The 23,290-nt window shown below is 35.4% G+C and overlaps 1 protein-coding gene across 2 annotated transcripts in view; it reads left to right on the top strand.

The window, feature by feature from the left end:
• LOC149794034 (uncharacterized) overlaps window positions 1-23,290 on the top strand; it is a 127,088-nt gene that overhangs the window by 28,811 nt on the left and 74,987 nt on the right. For both annotated transcript variants that reach the window (XM_089967977.1, XM_089967978.1), the window contains exon 3: window positions 13,781-13,929. In XM_089967977.1, the coding sequence (XP_089824103.1) occupies window positions 13,781-13,929 (149 nt within the window). The remainder of the gene's footprint in view (window positions 1-13,780; window positions 13,930-23,290) is intronic.

Here is a 23,290-nt window from a genome sequence, read left to right on the forward strand (position 1 = left end):
TCAGACAGTAATTGTTTAGTAATTCTGGGATTCTCCATTGAAAAACACTACCTGGGCCTGGAGATTACCTATCAGTGTGACATTGGAAAGGCATTTAGTTCCCATTTCCTTGGTGCGATATAGCCGATGATGTGTTAAAAGAGATATTAAATTCAACACATACAAAAAAAGTATTGAATAATAATACAAGATTTTCTTGACATTGTCATATTTCAAATTATTGTTTCTCTTGAGGATATGTCAGTCTCCATTTGAGTCCCTTGTTAGATTTCAAGGTTATGCTAAATGACACTAGATTGAATGTTCTTGATTTCTTTCTCACAAGTGAAACATATAGGTATCTCTTGCTGGATTGGTGTTGGTGTATTTTACAAACATTTGCATAAAAGACTGTTTTGCTTCTCAATGCTTTAATATTTTTCAGGTATTTTGCACACAACTCAATTGGCACCAGTTGTTGCTTTTGCTCACATGTTTATTGACGCTGAATTAAAGTTTTTAAGCAAAATAACTTTATGACTTATGAACATGTTTTATTTGTTATCAGATTTGCATCATAAGGATTTAATAGAACTTTATATTAACTTTTTGTATTTTCCTACGTTTATTATGTTCTTTCTGGTTTGGTTAGTCACGTCTACGTTTGTTATGAGGTACCTCTGTTATACTTGGTCACCTTGTTTAAAACATTTGACGACTTATCTTTTCATGTACTATATTAAATCTGGTATAAGTTGGACCCGCCTTACTGCATAGGTCCAGATTTGCTTTTTATTCTTACATAAGACTATTATATAATGTACTGGCAGATCTGGGTCTATTCATTTTGTCTGGATTCATTAGTAGAACCAGCAACATAGACACAGATCTCCCAGCATATGATTTTGGCATTCGGACTCAACTTTTAAGCATGTACATATGGTATTTACTCACCTGGCTTGAAGTGTTAGGATTTTTGCTTTTTATTTTTACATAAGAGCACATACAGAGACCAGAGTGCAAGAATAGGAGTGGAAATTATATTTTATATTCTGTGGCTTGTTAAATAAGACGTAGAGTCAGTGTGACATTGTGAATTCTTAAAGTTTCGTATGGTAAATTTTTGTGTGGAATTCTTGGTTTTAATTCCTGAATTTTAAGAACCATCTAGCAGTGATTGTTCTGTAAAGTTGAGATAACTCTTTTATAAGCCATGAATTTAAGTACTGATGTAACTTTGTGTGTGTGCAAAACAATGAAAATTGAGGCCCACAAAAATGACTCATTAATTCACTGTATTGTATACGAATCTGAAGCCAGAAAAATTGTAGTTTCAGATTACTGTTTAATACAGCTTTTCCCATCAACTGATTTTGACAAGCTGTCACTTTTAATAACCAGTTATTCCGTTACAATTACTGTGATAGACTTTTGCTGCAGTCTAGTTTGGCTTTGTCATTGCAAGGATCTTTTTGCTGCAGTCTGGTTTGGCCGTGGCATTGCAGGGATCTGTTTGCTGCAGTCTGGTTTGGCTGTGTTGTTGCAGGGATATTTTTTGATGCAGTCTAGTTGGGCTATGTCATTGCATGGATCATTTTGTTGCAGTCTAGTTTGGCTGTGTCATTCCAGGGGTCTTTTTGATGCAATCTAGTTTGACTGTATTGTTGCAGTGATGTTTTTGATGCAATCTAGCTTGGCTGTGTCATTGCAGGGATTTTTTGATGCAGTCTAGTTTGGCTGTGTCATTGCAGGGATTTTTTGATGCAGTCTAGTTTGGCTGTGTCATTGCAGGAGTCTGTTTGATGCAATCTAGTTTGGCTCTGTCAGTACAGGGATCTTTTTGATGCAGGCTAATTTGGCTTTGTTGTTGCAGGGATCTTTTTGATGCAGTCTAATTTGGCTTTGTCATTGCAGGGATCTTTTTGATGCAGTCTTGTTTGGCTGTGTTGTGGCTGAAATAATTTGAGTTTATTGGTATTGTTTGCTGATTCCCTTTTATATCTTTTTTATTTAAGGAAACAGATTTGGGTGAAAAAAAATCTTCATTTTAATTTTGCAGAATCTTTTGCATTATCTATTTACCAAAATGCCTCTGGAAAAGTCATTGGTTTTGACTAGATTAAGTGCTTGACAAGATAGCATGTTAACAAGTAAATCAATTATTTAATCACTCATTGATTCGTCAAAGAAAACTAATGACCAATAGTCCATTACTGGGTGACCTGTGCCACCTAACTGCTCTACAGTTGCCCATGTCTGTTTACTCCATTTGTAAAAGTGTGTTTTAGCTGGCCTGTTTTAAATTAAAGTAGATACATAGTCCTATCGATATCTGTAGTACTAGCAGAAATATCAAGTGTATCATGTGAAATATTACTAAAGTTGTAAATGAATGAAATAACAATACTCCAATTTCGGTTCAAGTACATGTAGAAGAAACAAATTGCTCTGAATTGAATTTGTGTCTCTGCCATATAGGTAGTAAATGTAATAAAATAAAACATTCTCAGCTTGCACCATGTACAAACTTGAGCTAACGCTCTGTTTGGCCTAGTGGTTAGAGTATCCACTTCGGCTGTGGGAGCTCACAGGTTCAAACCCTGGCCGAGTCATACCAAAGACTTCTAAAAATGGTACTGACAGCTGCTTCATTAGGGGATCAGCATTAAGAGGTTAGTGTTAGGACTGGTTGGCCTGGTGTCAGGATAATGTGACTGGGTAGGACATCATGGTACATGTCTGCAGCATGATGCCCAGTGCTAGACATCACTATAAACTGCCACACTGCAGACATCATAGCTATATGACTGAATTTTTTTAAAGCTATGTTAAATATCCCATCCCAAATCACATCACATCACAAACTTGAGCTAGGTTAAACATGCAAGTACACTGATGTGGCAGTGGTTAAAGAGGTGTTGGTACACTTCACTTTGTATTGATTTGTTGTGTTTTTTTGTTTTTTATTATTATTGAAATGGCACTTGCTACACATTATTGATTTTACTATGCTGACAAAATGGAACTTAGTTCCTTTCCCAATGACACACTGAGGCAAATATCCAGGGCTGACCAGGGCAGGTACTGACATGCAATCTTTGAGTTATGAGATCAAAGCTGTGCCAACTAAGCTATTGTGGCACCCACATGTACCTTCTCGCAAAAAGGATTAGATGAATTTTGAATTGATTCATTGCACCATAGCAAAGATCACCCTGGCTGGATGAATTCAGATCAAGCAAATGTTCTCCAGGATGGCCTTAATATATTGTCAGTGTTAGTGTGATGCATGACACATTTAAAGTGTGCTTGAAACAACAGATGACACATTTTGTTATGCTCAGGAGCAGAGGTGGGCAAACTTTACAGTGCAAGTGCCGCATACACAAATTTACACCTTGTCGCGGGCCGCATAGTTCATTAAGTAAAATAATTAATATTTGAAATAGCAAAAACAAATGGTTTTTCTAAATAACATCATAATTAATTTTCAGTTGTTAATATGTTGTTAATATTTGAAAACTTAAACTTCAAAAGAACCATATTTATTTGATAAACAGAGTAACATAAACAAGAGTCTGTGCAAATGATGACTTGTTCCTAAGCAAGAAAGCCCTTGGCGGGCCGCATGCGGGCCATAGTTTGCCAAACCCAGCTCTAGAGCAAACACTGGCTTATGGGAGCAGATCTGCCCAATTTGCATCTATTAATCCACCCATCCACTCAGTCCCAGTGTTATGCATCCATACTATGTCAGTACAAATGTTATGTATCCACACTCTGTCCGAGTTCCACTGTTATGTATCCACACTATATCAGTACCAATGTTATGCATCCACACTCTGTCAGTACCAATGTTATGCAACCACACTGTCAGTACCAATGTTATGCAACCATACTCTGTCAGTCCCAATGTTTTGTATCCACACTCCGTCAGCACCAATGCTATGCATCTACACTGTCAATACCAATGTTATGCAACCACACAGTCAGTACCAATGTTATGCAACCACACTCTGTCAGTCCCAATGTTTTGTATCCATACTCTGTCAGTACCAGTGTTATGCAACCACACTCTGTCAGTACCAATGTTATGCAACCACACTCTGTCAGTACCAATGTTATGCATCCCCACTCTGTTAGTCCCAATGTTATGCAACCACACTCTGTCAGTACCAATGTTATGCAACTACACTGTCAGTACCAATGTTATGTATCCCCACTCTGTCAGTACCAGTGTTATGCAACCACACTGTCAGTACCAATGTTTTGTATCCACACTCTGTCAGCACCAATGTTATGCAACCACACTCTGTCAGTCCCAATGATTTGTATCCACACTCTGTCAGCACCAATGTTATGCATCCAAACTCTGTCAGTACCAATGTTATGCATCCACACTCTGTCAGCACCAATGTTGAATTTTTATGTGATCAATGTCCTAAGTAAAGTTGGCCACAGAGTCATGTAACCACTGTAGTAGTCAAATTTATCCCCCTCCGAAAGTTTCCCCAGGGAAAGAATTAGAAAGAATTGGCTGCTAACCAGGTTTTTGGATACGTGTTTATGTATACAACACCATTTTACCAAAACCTCAGGTAGGGGCTCAGTATTGAGGCTTTGGTCAGCTTCTTTTGTGCATGTCAAAAGCATACTATGTGTGTTATTAACATATTTTACATTGGTACAATATAGGCATGCTTAATCAGTATTAGATATGCAGGAAAATAGTGCATTAAAAATGAAAGAAAAATTTTGATACACTCTTTTCAAAGATTTAAAAAGAATTTCTTGCACAAAAGTAACCTGAATTAGGAAACATTTTTCATATCTGACCATGTATAGTAGAAAATTGATGGCCACACCATTCCAGTCTGGATACATACATTTATTTGGTTTTTTTTTTTGGTGTTAAAGGGCACGTCAACACATAATTGGTTACATTTTTGCAGAGGCAGTCAAGTACAGTTTTGCAAGTAAAGGGACACACCACAGTGTCTAACCCTGTTTGGTCTGGGTCAGAATTTGAACCTGTACCCTTCAGGTTGCGAGTTTGCACACTACTGAAACATAAATGTTACCTGGAATATTGGGATTCTTCATTGTTATATGGGATATCAAGATTTTTCATTGTTAGATGGGACATTCAGATTCAGTGTCGAGAGTAAAGTATTACTCTTTTGCATAACAAGAAAAGTGTTTTAAAGAGTTATGATCTTCCCTTCCCCACCACTCATGTGTGACCCTAACTGCAGTGAGTAAATATTTGTAACAAATGTATTCTTAAGTATTTTTTATGGCCTCGATAATCCCATTTTATTCTCATTTCCAAAGTGGTCTGTCCGTGTCAAGGATAATTTACTATGTTTGTTTTAGTTTGATATCCTCTTGCAGTGGTTTACATAGGTGTGAAGCAAAGAACACAAGGATTACACCATTTCACCATCTGACAGATCAGGGCAAAGAAAGGGAAAGGAATTTCATTTTCAAACATTTCATTATACTAATCAATTGTGCTGAACTTGGAACAGAACGCCTTTGGACTGTGGAATCTTTTAAGACATTCTCAGGCTTGAAATTATAATGGAACATACTGAGGGATGGAAATTTTGTTCATAAAGTATTTTAAAGAGGAGTCAAGGAGATTGGAAATGAATTTAAATTTGTAAAAGCTGTAATTTTTCCTTGAAAAAAGTGTTTTCATATTTTATGACCTTGTGGTGAAATTTGTGAATTTTTAAAAATGGATGCATCTGAAGAAGTATATAGAAGATATTTCCCTAAGCTTATAGCAGCAATGGATAGAACTGAGTGGAAGTTAAGTAAATTTTTATATAGTGTTTGTTTAAATATGATCGTTGCTCATTCATAATGTATGTACTCTCTTTTAATTCAAGTCCAACTACAAACTACACAGACCCAGACCCACATAATGTGCTGGCAGATCTGGGTCTGTGTAGTTTGTTAGGAATAATCAGTAGGACAGATAACATAAACCCTGGTCTGCAGGTGCAATATGCTATGGCAGATGATGATCTTTGTAGTTTGCAGTTTGATGCGACTTGTAAGTATATAGAGTACTGTTTTGTGGAGTCAACTTAAGTGGGAAGAAAGGCACAGCAATCATTTTTCTATTGTCTTCATCATTATCAGTTTGTTACGGTTTTCATTAAAGCTTTTCATTTGCTTTATTATTTCCCAAAACCTTTGATTTGCATCACAGTTAAGATGATATGAACCATTATCACGCTAAGACAATTAGCTGTACAAATTGCATACTCATCCATTTGATTTTGGTAGTAAGGCACATTTGTTAAAATATGCAGTTTGTTTTCATTAATATTTTTTTTCATTTGCTTATAAAGTCCCACCTACCCTGATGGTCAACTTCACTCAATGTCACCTTGTGTTCTTTTTCAAATTACCATTCTCACTGATTATTTTATCGCAAATATGACATTGAATACTTTTTTCTGCAGTATGCATCATTATGTTGATTGTTAAATTAACACTGACAGAATATCATAAACAAAACACTTAAATGGTTTTCTCCTCTGTATATATATCATCACATGCTTCGTATGTCACTACTCTGACTAAACATTTTATCACAAACTTCACATTGGAATGTTTTCCTCCCTTGTGTATCCTCTTGCTTGTTATCAGATTACTATGGAGCTATACATTTCATCACAAATTTCACATTTGAATGGTTTCAGTTCATCACATGAAACATCACATTTGAATGTTAGTCTCCACTGTGTTTCTGTCTGCATGTGCTTTCATAAATAACCAAACTGACTTAATATTTAATTAACAAACTTCACATTTTAATAACTTTTGCCCAGAATGTTTCATCATGTAGTTCTTCAATTCACCACTCTAACCAGCATGTAAAATTGCCAACAGCTCACTGGTCCGAGGTCAGCAAATTTCATGGCAGATGGTGCAAAGAATGAGTAATCAGCTCATCTGGACATTTATTTGGATTTGTTTTTATATCAAGTAAATTTAATCTTCAAATTCTGTATTTTGTGATAATAAAAAAAATGATTGAAATCAAACCAAAATATAACAGTAAATTGTTTTTAATCATACTATAGTCTGTCTCCAGTCCATTTTGAATTGTATCCAAGGTATGGGCTGCATACTATAAGCTCAGTCCATTTTGAATTGTGTGCAAGCTATGGGCTGCATACTATAGGCTCTCTCCAGTCCATTTTGAATTATATCCAAGCTATGGGCTGCATACTATAGGCTCTCTCCAGTCCATTTTGAATTGTATCTAAGCTATGGGCTGCATACTATAGGCTCGCTCCACTGCATTTTGAATTGTATCCAAGCTATGGGCTGGATACTATAGGCTCTCTCCAGTCCATTTTGAATTGTATCTAAGCTATGGGCTGCATACTATAGGCTCTCTCCAGTCCATTTTGAATTGTATCCAAGCTATGGGCTGCATACTGTAGTCTATCTCCAGTCCATTGTAAATTGTATCCAAGCTATGGACTGAATACTATAGTCTGTCTCCAATCCATTTTGAATTGTATCCAAGCTATGGGCTGCATACTATAGTCTGTCTCCAGTCCATTTTGAATTGTATCTAAGCTATGGGCTGCATACTATAGGCTCTCTCTAGTCCATTTTGAATTGTATCCAAGCTATGGGTTGCATATGTTAGGCTGTCTCCAGTGCATTTTGATTTGTATCCAAGCTATGGGCTGCATACTATAGGCTGTCTCCAGTCCATTTTGAATTGTATCTAAGCTATGGGCTGCATATTTTGGGCTGGATACTATAGGCTGTCTCCAGTCCATTTTGATTTGTATCCAAGCTATGGACTGCATACTATAGGCTCTCTCCAGTCCATTTTGAATTGTATCCAAGCTATGGGCTGCATACTTTAGTCGGTCTCCAGTCCATTTTGAATTGTATCGAAGCTATGGGCTGCATACTATAGGCTGTCTCCAGTCCATTTTGAATTCTATCCAAGCTATGGGCTGCATACTATAGGCTGTCTCCAGTCCATTTTGAATTCTATCCAAGCTATGGGCTGCAATTACTATCTAGCTGAAGATTATTTAATAACTTTGAACTTTGCAAATTTCAAATCAAACCTTGATCCATCTGCAATTTTTTTTTTAATTTTGAGAAATATAGTTGTTAAAAACAAGTCCAATGTTAAAGAAATGCTATTTTTAGCAGACAGTGGATGTTCATGCAGGTAAAAGTAAAAGTCTGTACATTTATACTCTATATTTCCAGTATGTACAGTAGCAGTCAGTACTACCATATGTGGTCAGCAGCCAAGTATTTCCTAACCAAAAAATGGTTTCTCCCTGTCTTGATCAGTCACTGTATCTACAGCAGTGAACACCTTTTGCTTCATGAGGAAGGGATTGTTTAAATAAATATCATGTGAATTGACATACAAACATTTCTTACCTCGCATGTACTCACTGGACTCCAGTCACTCAAAGGTGTCACTGTGCTAATTTGAAAGTGAGTCAGTTTATTTCATTACATTTTTTTGTTACATTGAAGTCAAAGGAATTTTTTTACAGGATGGTGGGAAAAGTAGCTGAGTTATTGCAGTAAAAATGGAATTCACCTTTTGTGACAATGTAACAAATATAGTTAGATATCTTCATCTATTTGGCCATGAATTAAAGCTGTAGAGAAACAAAGTTAGCCTTTTAGGAGGGCTACAAGTTATATCACTTTCCATTAGGCTCAGTGGTCATTCAGTATTCAAAATGTGTCTGTAAAGGTAGATGAAGTTTCTGTCCATGGGTTACATTGGATAATCGTACACAGCTTTTTTATATTTTCTGTTCATCACAGGCTTCTCACATAAGATGACTGTATTCTTTTGTATTAGTGAGTTGAGCAACTGACAAATTGATATATTGTTTTTGAAGCATGAAAAAGCTAAGACAAGTGTATATTTTAAGCCTGTGATGATTTTGTGTATAGGATGAGCAGGATTTAAGTCATCTTTTATGGAATAAAACATTTGGGAGAGAACAATATGTACATGTACTTGTAATTACATGTATGATTTTGCTGTACAGTACACATAAAACAATCCAGATAATGTACCACTGCCACTACTACTACTACTACTATTTGCCCATGAATTAAAAGTATTTATAGAGAAACAAAGTTAGTCTTTGAGGAGAGATACAAGTTATATCTCTTTTCTTTTTTAAATGCACTATCTGACAGAATCTTGCAATCAGGTAAGAATGTTTCAGAAGTATTGTTGAAAATATCTTCCAATGATTCTGCTGATGCTACTGGATCTGCCATTGTCACAATAGCTTGTGAGCCAGAGCAACAGTAACTAAGTGGGTGGAGCTTAATGTTCAAAATCGGAACTATCCATACCGGTCTTTTACTATTGAACAGTTGATGTCACTAGCAGGTGTGCACTTTTAGGAGTCTATTCAGATGGGGGCCCTGAGTGGCCAAGTGGTCTAAAGCGCCCTCAGTTACGGATCATTGCCATCTCACCTCTGACTGCGTGGGTTTGAGTCACGGATTTGGCCAATGTGGGTATGTGAGAAAGCTTGCCAGTAGCTTCTCGTGGGTCGGTGGTTCTTTCTGGGGTTTTCCTGGGTTCTTCCTCCACCATTAATACTGGCCGCCATGTATCGCCTATTGTGTGTTGAAAAATGGCGTTAAACCACACAACATCAACACCACCACTATTCAGATGTTTTAAAGATTAAACTGCACATTTTGTTCACTTTCTGTGTGCAACTAAGTAATATTAAATGTCTGATAGACTGGATCTTGTAATTTTTGACAGGTTCACAGCCAAAATATTGGTTCTGGACCGCTGACCACAATGATTCTCAAGCCCTGAGGTCACAGTCTAAGGAAATTTGTATTTAGGTTTTGGCTATTGTTGTTTAGATTGCTTATTCTCCCTAATCACCTCAGACCAGAAAAATATGTGTTTCTGGTTGGCCGACTGTCCCAGTTTTTCATTGCCTACCCTAGCTTATATTTTCCCCCAGGGTAAATTTTTTTTCCTGAAACTGATGTGTGCATCTAATTGAGCTGGTTTATCCCTGTACTGCTATTCATTATAATATATGTTGTTTTTTTAAAAATCCTACCTACCTATCCTGATTTTAAAACCACTGCAATCGAAAGCACATTTTTTTGTGGCCTTAATGTATTTTCTTCATAATTGGGCAAATCATTATGAAGCTAAGACAGTTCATTCTATGATATGCTGAGGGTCAAGGTTACATTTTACATCAATGCTTTGGTCATGGGATTGATATGCAGGGTCCAAACCTTCATGTTTTACCTGGCTCTTTGATTTTACACCCAGCTGCTTAAAAATAAAATACCTGTATCCCCATTGGGGGATCTCCCACAAAGCCCCTGCCTACTTTGTCAACTCACTCTCCAACTTTAATGGAAGACCCTGTATAAGTAACAAGTTTACAAATACCTATGATCATGCCACACTCATGCTGGTGAAGACTGATGTTGAGTGAAGTTCAGTGTCATAAAAGTGTAATTCAGGAATTCTTGTACTTCGCTCAGCAGTTGCTGATTCCACTTGATATATGGATCGCAACTGGGTTCCACAGAATAGTTAGTATTTGACTTCATCTTCAAAGGTGGTGTGAACCCTGACGGATTCATACCAAAGACTTATAAAAATGGTACTAGCAGCTACCTTGCTTAGTGTTCAGCAGTAAGAGGGTAGTGCTAGGACTAGTCGGCCTGGTTTCAGGATAATGTGTCTGGGTGGGACATTATGCTACATGTCTGTGACACGATGCCCAAGTGCTAGTCATCACTATGAACTGTCACACAATGCAGACATTATAGCGATATGACTAACTTCACCGTAACATCTGGAATTAACATTGTGAAGTTGGGTATAATTAAGAAACAACTATGCTCTGTGCCTACTGTATGTATTGAAAATTCCATATTTTGTTATTTTGATAGCTTCAATTGGACATCTAGGTCTGAGTAATATTGTTATAAATTTCATGTTAAAAGCATGTTTTCTTTTCTCCTAAACAAAAATTATAAATGCTTTTACAAAATAGTTATATATGTCACAAACTGATTTTGAATATTACAAATTATGAACCTTTAATCCCATATTTGACACTTGTCGCATATACCAAATGGTGGCCTAATCATATGTAGTTAAAGATATTTGGGCCATATCCAACTTTTGAAAAAATATAAGATCAGAAACAGAAAAAATATAATTTCTTTTAGTTGTTTACTGGTTTATGTTAATGTGTTAAGTACACATGTTCCTTTGTAAGATCATTCTAAGATTTCCAAGAGAGCAGTTTTCTGTTAGCATTTTACATAATTTCTCTAGTCCTCAAAATATTGTCTAATTTGTTGAGTCACTGTGTTTTATGTTTACTGGCCCTCTGATAAATCTCTTGCCTGTGTGTTGGTGTCCAATTAAGTTTCCCTGCTTATTTTATCAATAGTATAGGGAATAAATTGTCTGCATCAGTGTCAGTACTTCAAATTTTTATCAACAAGCCCTCTAATGGCAGCAAAATGATCTTTACAGGGTGTCAGCTGTTGTTGTTTAACACCATTTTTCAGTACATGATAGGCTATGCATGGCGGCCAGTATTAATGGTGAAGGAAGAACCCAGGAAAACCCTAGGAAGAACCACCGACCCACGAGAAGCTACTGTTAAGCTTTCTCACATACCCACATTGGCCAAATCCTAGACTCGAACCCACGCAAACAGAGGTAAGATTGCAGTGATCCATAATGGAGAGCACTTTGGACCACTCTGCCACTTGGGACCCCCTGCATGTCAGCTGTAGTATAGGCTCATTCATTCAACAATAAATACAGTTGTTAGATGACATCATACAATAATTAACATAACACTAATTCATCTATAATAAAGTACTGGCCATTTAATTTTCTTTCTAGCCAAGGTACTTTAGTTTCCATTATCTCAAGATAATTATATTTGTTCCAATAATATGGAAATAATATGGTTTTACTTTGCTATAAATCAGAGCAAGATATTTTATCCAGCTACTTGAGAGGCCAAATTTTAATAAATAATTGTGGTTCTTAATGTAATTCACTAATTGTGGTATATGATGGTGCATAGCGTATTATGTTTAAGAAATAATGCAATACATTTTTCATGGGACCTTTATTTGCATTTGTTATTTCTGGTATACCCTTAGATTATGATAGGGAAGTTGACACCAGACAAATTTCATTTTAGGACTTTAGTGTGATGTATTATTGACCAGTCTGTGACTCACCCCACCTGTTAGTAAAACATTAACATATTGCACATTCCAATGAATTCCTGACATAGTCACTGACTAGTTCTAGTCATTCAAGAAGTGCAGCTACACTGAAAGCTTGCCAGGTCAACTTGAGGCTTTAGGTTAGGTATAATGTTTTAATTGACTTTTTTGATTCCACCCACCTGTCCAACAATTATGAGCATACTACAAATTCTAAGGTAGCTTTGACTAGTACTATTACAGACGAGGTGTTAGTCTTAACTGAAAGATTGTTGGTGCATTCAGGTCAGATGCTCTTGCACTCAGTTTGATTTGCACTGTTTAATATATTTACTTTATATACTTGCTTATGAGTTAAGTCAAACTGCAAAGAGCCAGTGTGGTTATGTGAAAAAGCTGACAGAAGCTTCGAGCGTGTTGATGGTTCTTACAGGGATTTTCTTGGATTCTTCCATCAAGTTAGATTGGACACCGTATATTGCCTATCTTGCGCTAAGAAATGGTCTTAAACCCCAAAACAACATTATCTTTTCCATTAAATTTACCAGTCAATGACCTTTATAATAAAATTGTATGTAATTTGCTTACAAAGCCAGTATGAAAAGATACTTATTACAGGAATGCCATCTTGTTTTAATTTCATGTGATATTAGATATTGTATGAATTAAACTGGCATCTTACACTAATTGCAAATGACAGTCTCCTACTGATCAAGTACTTTTCAAATCATCTTGACTGATAATGTGTCATACTACATGTATAAGTATAGTATATGTTTTTCATACTTGGATATTTATCAGATGGATGTTTTATACCAAGGTTTGAATGTGCACTCTATAGATATAAATAACTAGTCTGTTCTAGAACTGAATATATAGGGGAGGAGTCCCTCCACCCCATTTACCCCTAAAAGGGGAGAATGTTCTGAACATAGGAGAGATTTTATGAAGAAATAAAAGTAGGGGCTTAAAAATATAATGGGCATATTACTTTTGGAAATAATTTTAGCAAAATGAACAGAAAAATACTTGTCTTAGAATAGACCCTGAATAACACGAGGAGGCCAAACGGACCTGCTTAAAACATATCTTGAATTGCATTTGTTAGAAATGTGGCCATTTTTGTAACTGTTGTCCTCTTGCTGCAAAACCTCAATGTAATTGTCATATATTAAATTTTGTGTTACCCTATATACTCACTCATAAGACAAGTCCAACTGGACATGGCCAGATCTGTCACTACAAAATGTGCCGGTAGATCCAGGTCTGTGCAGTTTGTTAGGAGTAATCAGTATAACAGACAATAGGGATCCTGATCCTGACAGAAGCTATGGCAGATCAGGATCTGTTGTTTGCAGTCCAACTTGACTTTTAGGTATATATGGTACACTTTTACATTTGTACGCTTACTTAACAGAATTTTTCTGAAGCTGTTTTTTTTAAAAAGTATGCTTTTAGCCTGCTTTTTAAAATAAAATATTTTATAGCAATTTTTTTCACAAATATTTTATAGCTGAGGCAGCTGCTGACAAATGCCTTTGATGATTTGATGGATGAAGATGATATTTTGTCTGTCACATCAGAGGAAGGTGGGGACTCACGCAATGTCAGTTTGTCACAGGCCCGTGAGGACAGCATGCTTCAGCCCATGCCAGAAATCAGGTATCTGCTTTTATTTGGAAATAATGTATTGGGGTTTGCTGAAGTAAATAAGGAAATGGTATTGACAGTGACAAATGAAACAGGATGCTCCATATATGCTATGAATATATATGGTTAGATGCACTTTTATTCTGGTACAGTGGTTAGAGCATCTGCCTCGGATGTGGGAGGTCGTGTGTTTGATCCCCGACCGAGTCGTACCAAAGACTTACAAAAAGGGCACTAATAGCTGCCTCGCTTGGTGCTCAGTATTAAGAGGTTAGTGTTAAGACTGGTCGGCCAAATTACACACACACATTCTGGTACATGTACATTGTTTGATTTATGTAAGTAAGAATTTCTTCAGAAATATGCTGCCTGGGGGACATAAGACACACTACATCGTTTATGCAACCTGAAAAAAAAAAATCATTAAATTTGAGTGGCTGCCATGAAAACTCTTGAATGACTTAAAGCTTGTTTATCCTTGAATTTGTTGAAAAAGATTCATTGAATGATTTTGAATGAATGCAAGTGTTTAAACTGAATAAAACCTATTTTTAAATTCAGAATACTAAGTTATTATTAACATATTTTTCAAAAATAATTAATAAGTAAAATTGGATAACCATGAGTAGGTAATAAAAAAATAAAACAATTCTATCTACTAGATGGAGTAGTATTCCTTTGATTTAGTGGTACAGTTCTGTATTTTTCTTCTATGGTTGTGACTATTCATGCAGTGATAAAGTAATTGCATTAAATGTCACCAGCCATACTCCAACATTTTTCTTTTTACATCAGATTTGCATTAAAAGTAGTCATAATTGCACAAAAAGAATTAAAAAAATTATCAAGTATAAAGAAGAAATAATAATTTAATTACTCAAAATAGAAGTATACAATGCTGTTACTTCCACTTAGCTACAATTTCCCACCTATAGAGGACACCAACCAGAAAGGACATACATTTATCTCTACAAGTTGAAGTACAAACTTTTTGTTGTCGAAAAATGAAACACAATGATGGATAGGTAACATTTTGATGAAACTATTACCACTCTGGTGGCCTAGTGGTTAGAGCATCCGCCTCAGATGCTGGAGGTCGTGGGTTCGATCCCCGGCTGAGTCATACCAAAGACTTACAAAAATGGTACTAACAGCTGCCTCGTTTGGCACTCAGCATTAAGAGGTTAGTGTTAGGACTGGTCGGCCTGGTGTCAGGATAATGTGACTGGGTGGGACATCATGCTACATGTCTGCGGCATGATGCCTCAGTGCTAGACATCACTATAAACTGCCACATTACAGACATCATAGCGATATGACTGAAAAATTGTTAAAGCTACGTAAAAAATTCAAATCACATCACAACACTTGATGAAACTATTGAAAACTAATTTACTGATCAGCCTTATATCGATGTGCATTGCACTTTCAAAACTGTTCCATTGTTTCAATTTATTTTCAAAATTCCCATTAATACAGGTAAAAAGAATCAATGCTGGCTTCCCTATGTCGGACAACTTTGTAAAAAACAATTGGCAGAATTAAAAGAATCAAAGGAACCAAAGTTGGCTTCCTTATGTCAGCCGACTCCATTAAAATAATCTGCACACTTAAAAGAATCCAAAGTCAGTTTCTGGAGTTAGTTTGCTGTGTAATGAAAGAACTTTTGTATTTGATATCCTGTTGGTAAATTTATGTGGCGTTCTACAGTTTTGTATTTTGCATAGGGTTAGGATTTTAAAGAAAAAGAAGATCCCCGGCTTTCCTCACTGGTTATACTGGCTATTTAACACATTAACCCCTAGCGACGACTTTACGGGGCAGGAGGTAGTAGCCTACTGCCAAACTCTGTAGCATCATGGTCATGCATGATACACTAAAGTGGGTGGTATTATAGAAAGGTAGACAGATGTAGCTCTACAATGATACCAAATAATCTGGAATATCTAGTTGCACTACAAAATAGAGATAGAAAAACATCATTTTTTGGACCTGATTTTTTTAAACCCAAAATTCGCCCTTGGTCAGAATCCAAGTTTTGTCCGGATTTTATACTTTTTGGTCTCAGATCTAAGGCAAACTGGTATGAACTGCAAACAGACAGATGAGCCTTTGCAAAAAGTAGGATAAGATGGACATTTGGAATAAAGAGTGGTCTCCATACAAAAATAATGGCTCCGTTTAGCAAAAAAATAAAAAATAAATCCAGCTTTTACCTTTCTGCTAATGCGTGAGTCAAATAGCCAACGAAAAACGATGTTTCTAACACAACTAGGCAGTACGTTATTGAAAGATGACCGTGGATTTGGTGTTTTCGAGTCTATTCAGAAATAGCTTTCAAAATGTGTTTCCTACTCGATTTTTAGGCAAAAATGACAAAAAGCTCCATGGGTTAATGTGTTAAACAGTCCATTTTGATGATGTCATAAAATTTGAATATTCCTTGCGTATTTAATCACTTGTGCTTCGACATTGCACATAAATTACAGATTTAGCAATTCCTTGACGATTTTAAAAAAAAATAAAAATCCTTGTTAACACATTAACCCCTAGCGACGACTTTACAGGGCAGGAGGTAGTAGCCTACTGCCAAGCTCTGTAGCATCATGGTCATGCATGATACACTAAAGTGGGTGGTATTATAGAAAGGTAGACAGATGTAGCTCTACAGTGATACCAAATAATCTGGAATATCTAGTTGCACTACAAAATAGAGATAGAAAAACCTCATTTTTTGGACCTGACTTTTTTTAACCCAAAATTCGCCTGTGGTCGGAATCCGATTTTGTGTCTGGATTTTATACTTTTGGTCTCGGATCTAAGGCAAACTGGTATGAACTGCAAACAGACAGATGAGCCTTTGCAAAAAGTAGGATAAGATGGGCATTTGGAATAAAGAGTGGTCTCCATACAAAAGTAATTGCTCTGTTTAGCAAACAAAATCAACAAAAAAATCCAGCTTTTACCCTTCTGCTCATGCATGAGTCAAATAGCCAACGAAAAATGAGTCAAATAGCCAACGAAAAATGATGGTTCTCACACAGCTAGGCAGTATGTTATTGAAAGATGACTGGGGATTTGGTGTTTTTGAGTCTATTCAGAAATAGCTTTCAAAATGTGTTTCCTACTTGATTTTCAGGCAAAAATGACAAAAAGCTCCAGGAGTTAATGTGTTAAAAAAGACCTTGTATATCTTAGGTATAATTCAAAGAACCTTTAATTCCCTTTATTTTGGTATATGATTGATGGGTGTAATATGGGTTATAGAGTATACAGCTTGGCCTTATTCCAGATTTGCACCTTTCAAAAAAGTGCTAGCTCCACTTGGTCATTTTCACTACCTGAACTTCAGAGGTAAATTGTATAGAAAAGAACTGATAACTTCTTTTACATTTTATATATTCGGTAATTCATTCATTGCCCTTTCAGAAGCTGGTATTTTCTAGCCTGGCAAAATTCATTTTCCCTATTTTAATAGCTGCTATGGATAGTGTACTTTAGACAAATTCAGGCTGATTTTTTTTTAGTGAAAGGGAGCATTCATTTTAGTTAGCAGTGTTTTTAAGTCATGTACAATTTCCAAAATTACAATATCCAAGGAAACATCATCCACATTACATTAATGTAGCTTAGAGGTATGCCACCATTCTCTCCATTGTGTATGTTTTAAATGCAAACAGCTTCACCTTACATACGTCACTCTTTCAAAAGTACATTAATAACTGGTGAGTGCCCCCCCATAAAGCAAGAAGTTTATTGCTTGCTACCAGTTGTGTTTATTCATCACCTGGGCTTCTATTTGTTTGCCATATGTAACCATAATTGATACAGATGGCATTGATGTTTATAGGGTAAATAGTATACACAGCAGTAACTTGCCTTATTAATATTTTTTGTAACCCATGCTAGCGAAAAGATTATCATTTGCACTCACAGTAAATGTATTTTCAAATACTGATTGTTATCTGCATGATACTGTTGTATACTTAATCTGGATACAATACAATCTTGGTCATTTTACACTCTGTAACTTATCATGCATAAATGGTTGGTGCCTTCAAGCAATCGGGTGATATTCTTGTCTCTTTTGCCAATTTGTTTTATGACATAAGCAGTACACACTACAATAAGGATGTATACGCCAGCCGGCATCCGCTACATATGCAGAGTTTTCTTTAATACATTTTGCATGATGCAAAAGACAAATAAATGATATTGCAAAATTAGTTTCTTTCATTTTATTTTCAAATAAGTGTTTTGTTTATCTATTTTACTGTACTGTGCAGTGGGGTGGGCACAAATTCAACACAAAATTAGTTAGTTTTCTTATTTGTACAAAAGAATGGAGCAACTGTGATTGACAATATTGATTAGTAACTTGAAAAATAAAAATAATAAATAAAATTAACTGGTAAGAGCTTCATATTGCTAAAACTAAAACTGACAAATGCTCAGCATCATTCTTTCTGTCTCTCTCTCTCATGTGTATTATAAAAAGCAGTTTTACAACCTGAAGCCTAAAATTAAATATATTTGTCACAATATCTCATTTATGATGTCGCTACTCTTAGAAAATGTATACATATGCTGTAGAATATTATCTGTTAAGTATTATTGTTTTATAAATCAGTATTGGTAATTTAACCGGAAAACTTAAATTGAGAATGTCGTTTTGCAGATACATAGTTTTTTAGCATAAAAATGAATGCATATAAATATTTTAATTAGAATGAGCAAATTATGTCAGTTTGTGTTTTCTCTTATATGTATGTACATTACGAAGTTCATTATTTTCTTTATAAAGAATATCATAATAGTTTACTTTGTTTAAATTTGTTCAATTTTTTTCCTAAAACCTATTCTAATTTACAGTCTATAAAAATTTTAAAAATATTTTGTCGTCCCTAAATTATATATATCTTACATATTATTTGCTTGTTGTTTGAAGAAAAATAACTTGTTAAAACTATTGTTAAGTTGGGCTAAATTGACTATAATCTGGCATAAATAGTGCAACATTCCCATCCCTCACCCTATACAATCCCATAGTTTCAATCCACTTTTCTTTCTGGTAAACAGGGTCTTTGGAAAAAGAAAGAAACCTTTTGTCCCATTATCACTATTTTGGTTACGTTTATGCAACAAAGTGCACCATATTTGTGGCACAAAAGCAGGATCACAAGATATATCACATAGACATTTATATGGGGAAATTAAACACTTGAATGGCAATGTTGATTAGAAGGGATAAATGTGTGTCATATCTATTTTTGGCATGCGGAAATTGTCAGTCATTTACAGAGATTACCGAATAATTGTGTAATTTAAAAGCAGATTTTTAAGTTGAATTAAACATTTTTATGGTGTGAATACATAAGAAATGCATTTTTTTATGACTATAATAATATGACACATTTGTACAATATAGGTGGCCAGTGACCTTTAAGAAAAAATGCTTCTTCGCAAATTTTATAAGTTCATAAAGACTTCTTGAAAAGTCCTTTAGAAAAATCCTTGCCAGTCTGTGCAAAACTTAAAATATGTTTCAGTGCCAATTATGAATTTTACGATTGCATTTGTTACAAATTAAAATCAGTGGACATTATTTTTAGTATGCATGGTTGGGGGCTGTCACTGGAAAAAATGCACCACTTTCACATTGAGAAAGATATTGGAATTATGCATAATTCCCAATTTTTAGTAGTTTAGTCTTGAAACTTTATTTCCAGTTGGTATAATTGTTTACCAGAATGACACATCAAGGCTCCATTCCCACTTGCCCATTAAAATACTTGGCATTATTGAGCTGTGATCAGATGTTGACCTGATCAGCATTATTCCATTGTACTGTGATATGCATGACTTGATAATTGCTGATGTGGACCCCACTGATTTCATTGTATGGATTTAATGATACCAGTGTAGTACAACCACTGTATTACTTTAAGTAGATGTATACTAGAGGCATTGTTTATTGTTTATAGTCCTATTTGTGGTGTATAATACATAACAATAAGTCAGCTGATTGAGAAATGTGACCTGGATGATTCAGATTGTTCATTTCATAATTAGTAAATTTATTTATATACTAAGTTGCATGTAGATAAAAGTACTCTGTATATGTAATTGCATCTTAAAGATTTGATTGGATTATAACATGTACACTTTTGGTCTTATCTTCATTGCCCATTGCAAGAAATATTTCATTTTTCTTCTGGAAGCTAGGCCATTGTTGTTGTCATTAATGTTGTGACATGGTATTATTTGTTAACGTTTATGCTGAAGTTTTTGCAAGTCAGGCACAGACACATGTTCATCCCAAAGTTTAGTCAGACCTAAATGAAAATGGTGAAGTTTAGACATCCAATATGGCCACCACAGTAGCCATCTTGAAGATAATGCTGTTGCATAGAACTCCTGAACAGAAAGTCCTATCAGTATTTGATTTTCACCAGAAGATTTCTGATGATGTTTTTTTGTGTTAAATAAATATTATGCTGGCCTGATATCTACTATGGCCAGTACTAGTGGCCATCTTGACAATCTTGCTAGATAAAAAGTCATTGGTTTTGGATTTTCAGACAAAAACAATTCCTATGATGCTATTGGTACTGAGTTAAAATAGTGCCAATCTGACAGCCAACATGGCCACTGTGGGTGATTCTACTTTGTAGGTCATGTCAATATTGGGTTTAATCAGAAGACTAATTATGATATATAGTTGGCTCTGAATGAAAAGGGTGCCAATCTGATTTCAGATACAGCCATGACAATGAACATAATGGAAAATTTTGTCAGTAATTTTGAATAGATGGTCCTATCAGCATGGGGTTTTCACCAAAAGTCATGGTGTCTAGTTTTGTCCTAATGGTTCTGGTCTTACATCTTGTATGGCTGCCACATTAGTAATTTGAAAATTTGTCATTTAACAATATCCAAGATGGTCAAAAAGAAAAACTGGACTTCTTGAGAATTACTGGAAATTCTTCTTAGATAGTAGTTTGTCAGGTGTCCTCATATTCTTATTTATGACAAATACTGTAGAAGCAATCACCTGCACATGGAGGCTTCTTAGAGGGACTTTGCACAAATGATACATATTGCATCATCAAATATGGCTAGTGCAAAAATAGAAAGACCTTTAAACAATATCTTAAGACCCGTTCAACAGAATATGCCCAAATTTGAAATTTTCCTGGCATATAAGGAATTCAGATGAGTACAGATTATTTTGATCCACTATAAATTATGACCACCTTTAATAGAAATTACAAACAAAGCTTTAAATGACATCTGAACAAAAGACTTGACAGAATTAGGCCAAATTTGACAAAATAAATCCTTCCATAGAAGGCATTAAATTCAGTAAAGTTAATGCTGATTTGCCATCAAATATGGTTGACATTACTAAAAGTAGAAAGCTTTTAAAAGACTTGTAAGAAGTGTTCAGCAGAAATGTACCTAACTCTGAAGAAATCATCCTGGCATAAAAGCTTTCATATTTATGCAAATGATGTCAATGATCCTTAAATATAGCTGCTGTTACAAAAATTAGAAAAAACCTTAAACAAAAAGTGACAGCATTGCATTGATATGTTTTGGATTGCTGAATCTCACACACATAAGAATATATGCACATTATTGTGTGTGTGTGTTTTGTATTATTAATGTAGCTTTAACATTTTTAACTGTAGGGGCCCCGAGCGGCCGAGTGATCTAAAGCGCTCTCCGTTACGGATCACTGCCATCTCACCTCTGTCTGCGTGGTTTCGAGTCTTGGATTCGGCCAATGTGGGTATGTGAGAAAGCTTGCCAGTAGCTTCTCATTGTTCGATGGTTCTTTCTGGGTTTTCCCAGGTTCTTCCTCCACCATTAATACTGGCTGCCATGTATAGCCTGTCGTGTGCTGAAAAATGGCATTAAACCTTACAACATCATCAACAACATCACAACAACGTGTGCAGTGTTGCAGTTTATAGTGATGTCTAACACTCGGGCATCATGCTGTTAACATGTAGCATCATGTCCACCCAGTCACATTGTCCTCACACTAGGCCAGCCATTCCTAACTTCCGAATTCTGAGTGCCAAGCCAGGCAGCTGCTAGTACTATTTTTATAAGTCTTGAGTATGACTTGACTGGGGTTCAACCTTCCACATCTGAGACAAATACTCTAACCACTTGGATCACCGGAGCAGTCCACATATCATTGACATTTAAAGACAATTTTTAATGTGGTTTTTTTTGCATATTATAAACATTGGTTGCTTTTTAAATTATTAAATATAAGAATTCACTGTTTTTCAGAAATTTCTTGCCAATTGTTTGAGGTATTTTCCTTTCCATAACAAGAATTCTATTCACAACAGCTTTTTCCCTTACTTAGACATACAGTACAACTTGCTACATTAGATAAAACTCCATAGAGGATTTGTTGATCAGCAGTATGTCAAATAAAAATTACTGGTATATGCACTACATTTGCATGTATTCCTCCAAAAATTAACAGTAATAACATGAAAATTAACAGCACTGTAATAATACAAAAATTGTATGTTATTGACAGGAGATGAAGACTACAGAAGATTCTGTCGTTTTAGGTTCACCTGGTTGTAAGGTCAAGTGAGTGACACTCACTTGGCTGTGTTTATTATGTAGAGTATCAGATGGCTTGTGGTCCAAATATGCATTTTCTGCCAAAACTGCATGCATGAAGTCGCATATCTTCTATTGGATATGTTAAGATCTCTTTTCTTTCATACTATATTCAATACTCATGATTGCATCAGTGAAAATTCTCAGCAGATTCATTTATCCATTGCACTGGATCAAGACATTTCAGTGAATCAGGAAATATTTAGTTTTGATTAAATTTTTAGTTATTAAAATACATGTTAAGGATCTTTTTTCATTCTTGCAGTCTCTTTAATGCAGTCAAATTTTATTTTATACCAGTGCCTTTGTGTTTTTTAATGTCTGAAAAAATCTCTATTATCCCTCTCTCCAGCATGAAAATATGTTACTAGCAGGAAATTGTGTGACTAACTGTAACTTTAAGATTAGATCGAACTGCAAATCCTTTAATTTAATGGTTTTCAGATTTTTTAAATTTGGGTTAAAAAATACATATTCACGGGTACTGTGGGCGCAGACCTCTGAGGGCTGTGAGGTTATTCAAAGGACGTTTTACGATACAAGTATTGCAGCATGTCAGATTCTGCAAAACCTTTATAAAGTTGAGAAGGGATTTTTATACTCTAAAAAGTTGGGAACCACTGTCATATAGCTTTCATAAGCAAATCATGATATTTACATGTATATGTCTCTGTACTAAAAATTCCATTTGTATTACAACAAGCAGAATAAGTGATGC

The sequence above is a fragment of the Sinohyriopsis cumingii genome, chromosome 8 (genome assembly GCF_028554795.1).
Source record: "Sinohyriopsis cumingii isolate HCF-2022 chromosome 8, ASM2855479v2, whole genome shotgun sequence".
In the NCBI taxonomy this organism is placed as follows: Eukaryota; Metazoa; Mollusca; class Bivalvia; order Unionida; family Unionidae; genus Sinohyriopsis; species Sinohyriopsis cumingii.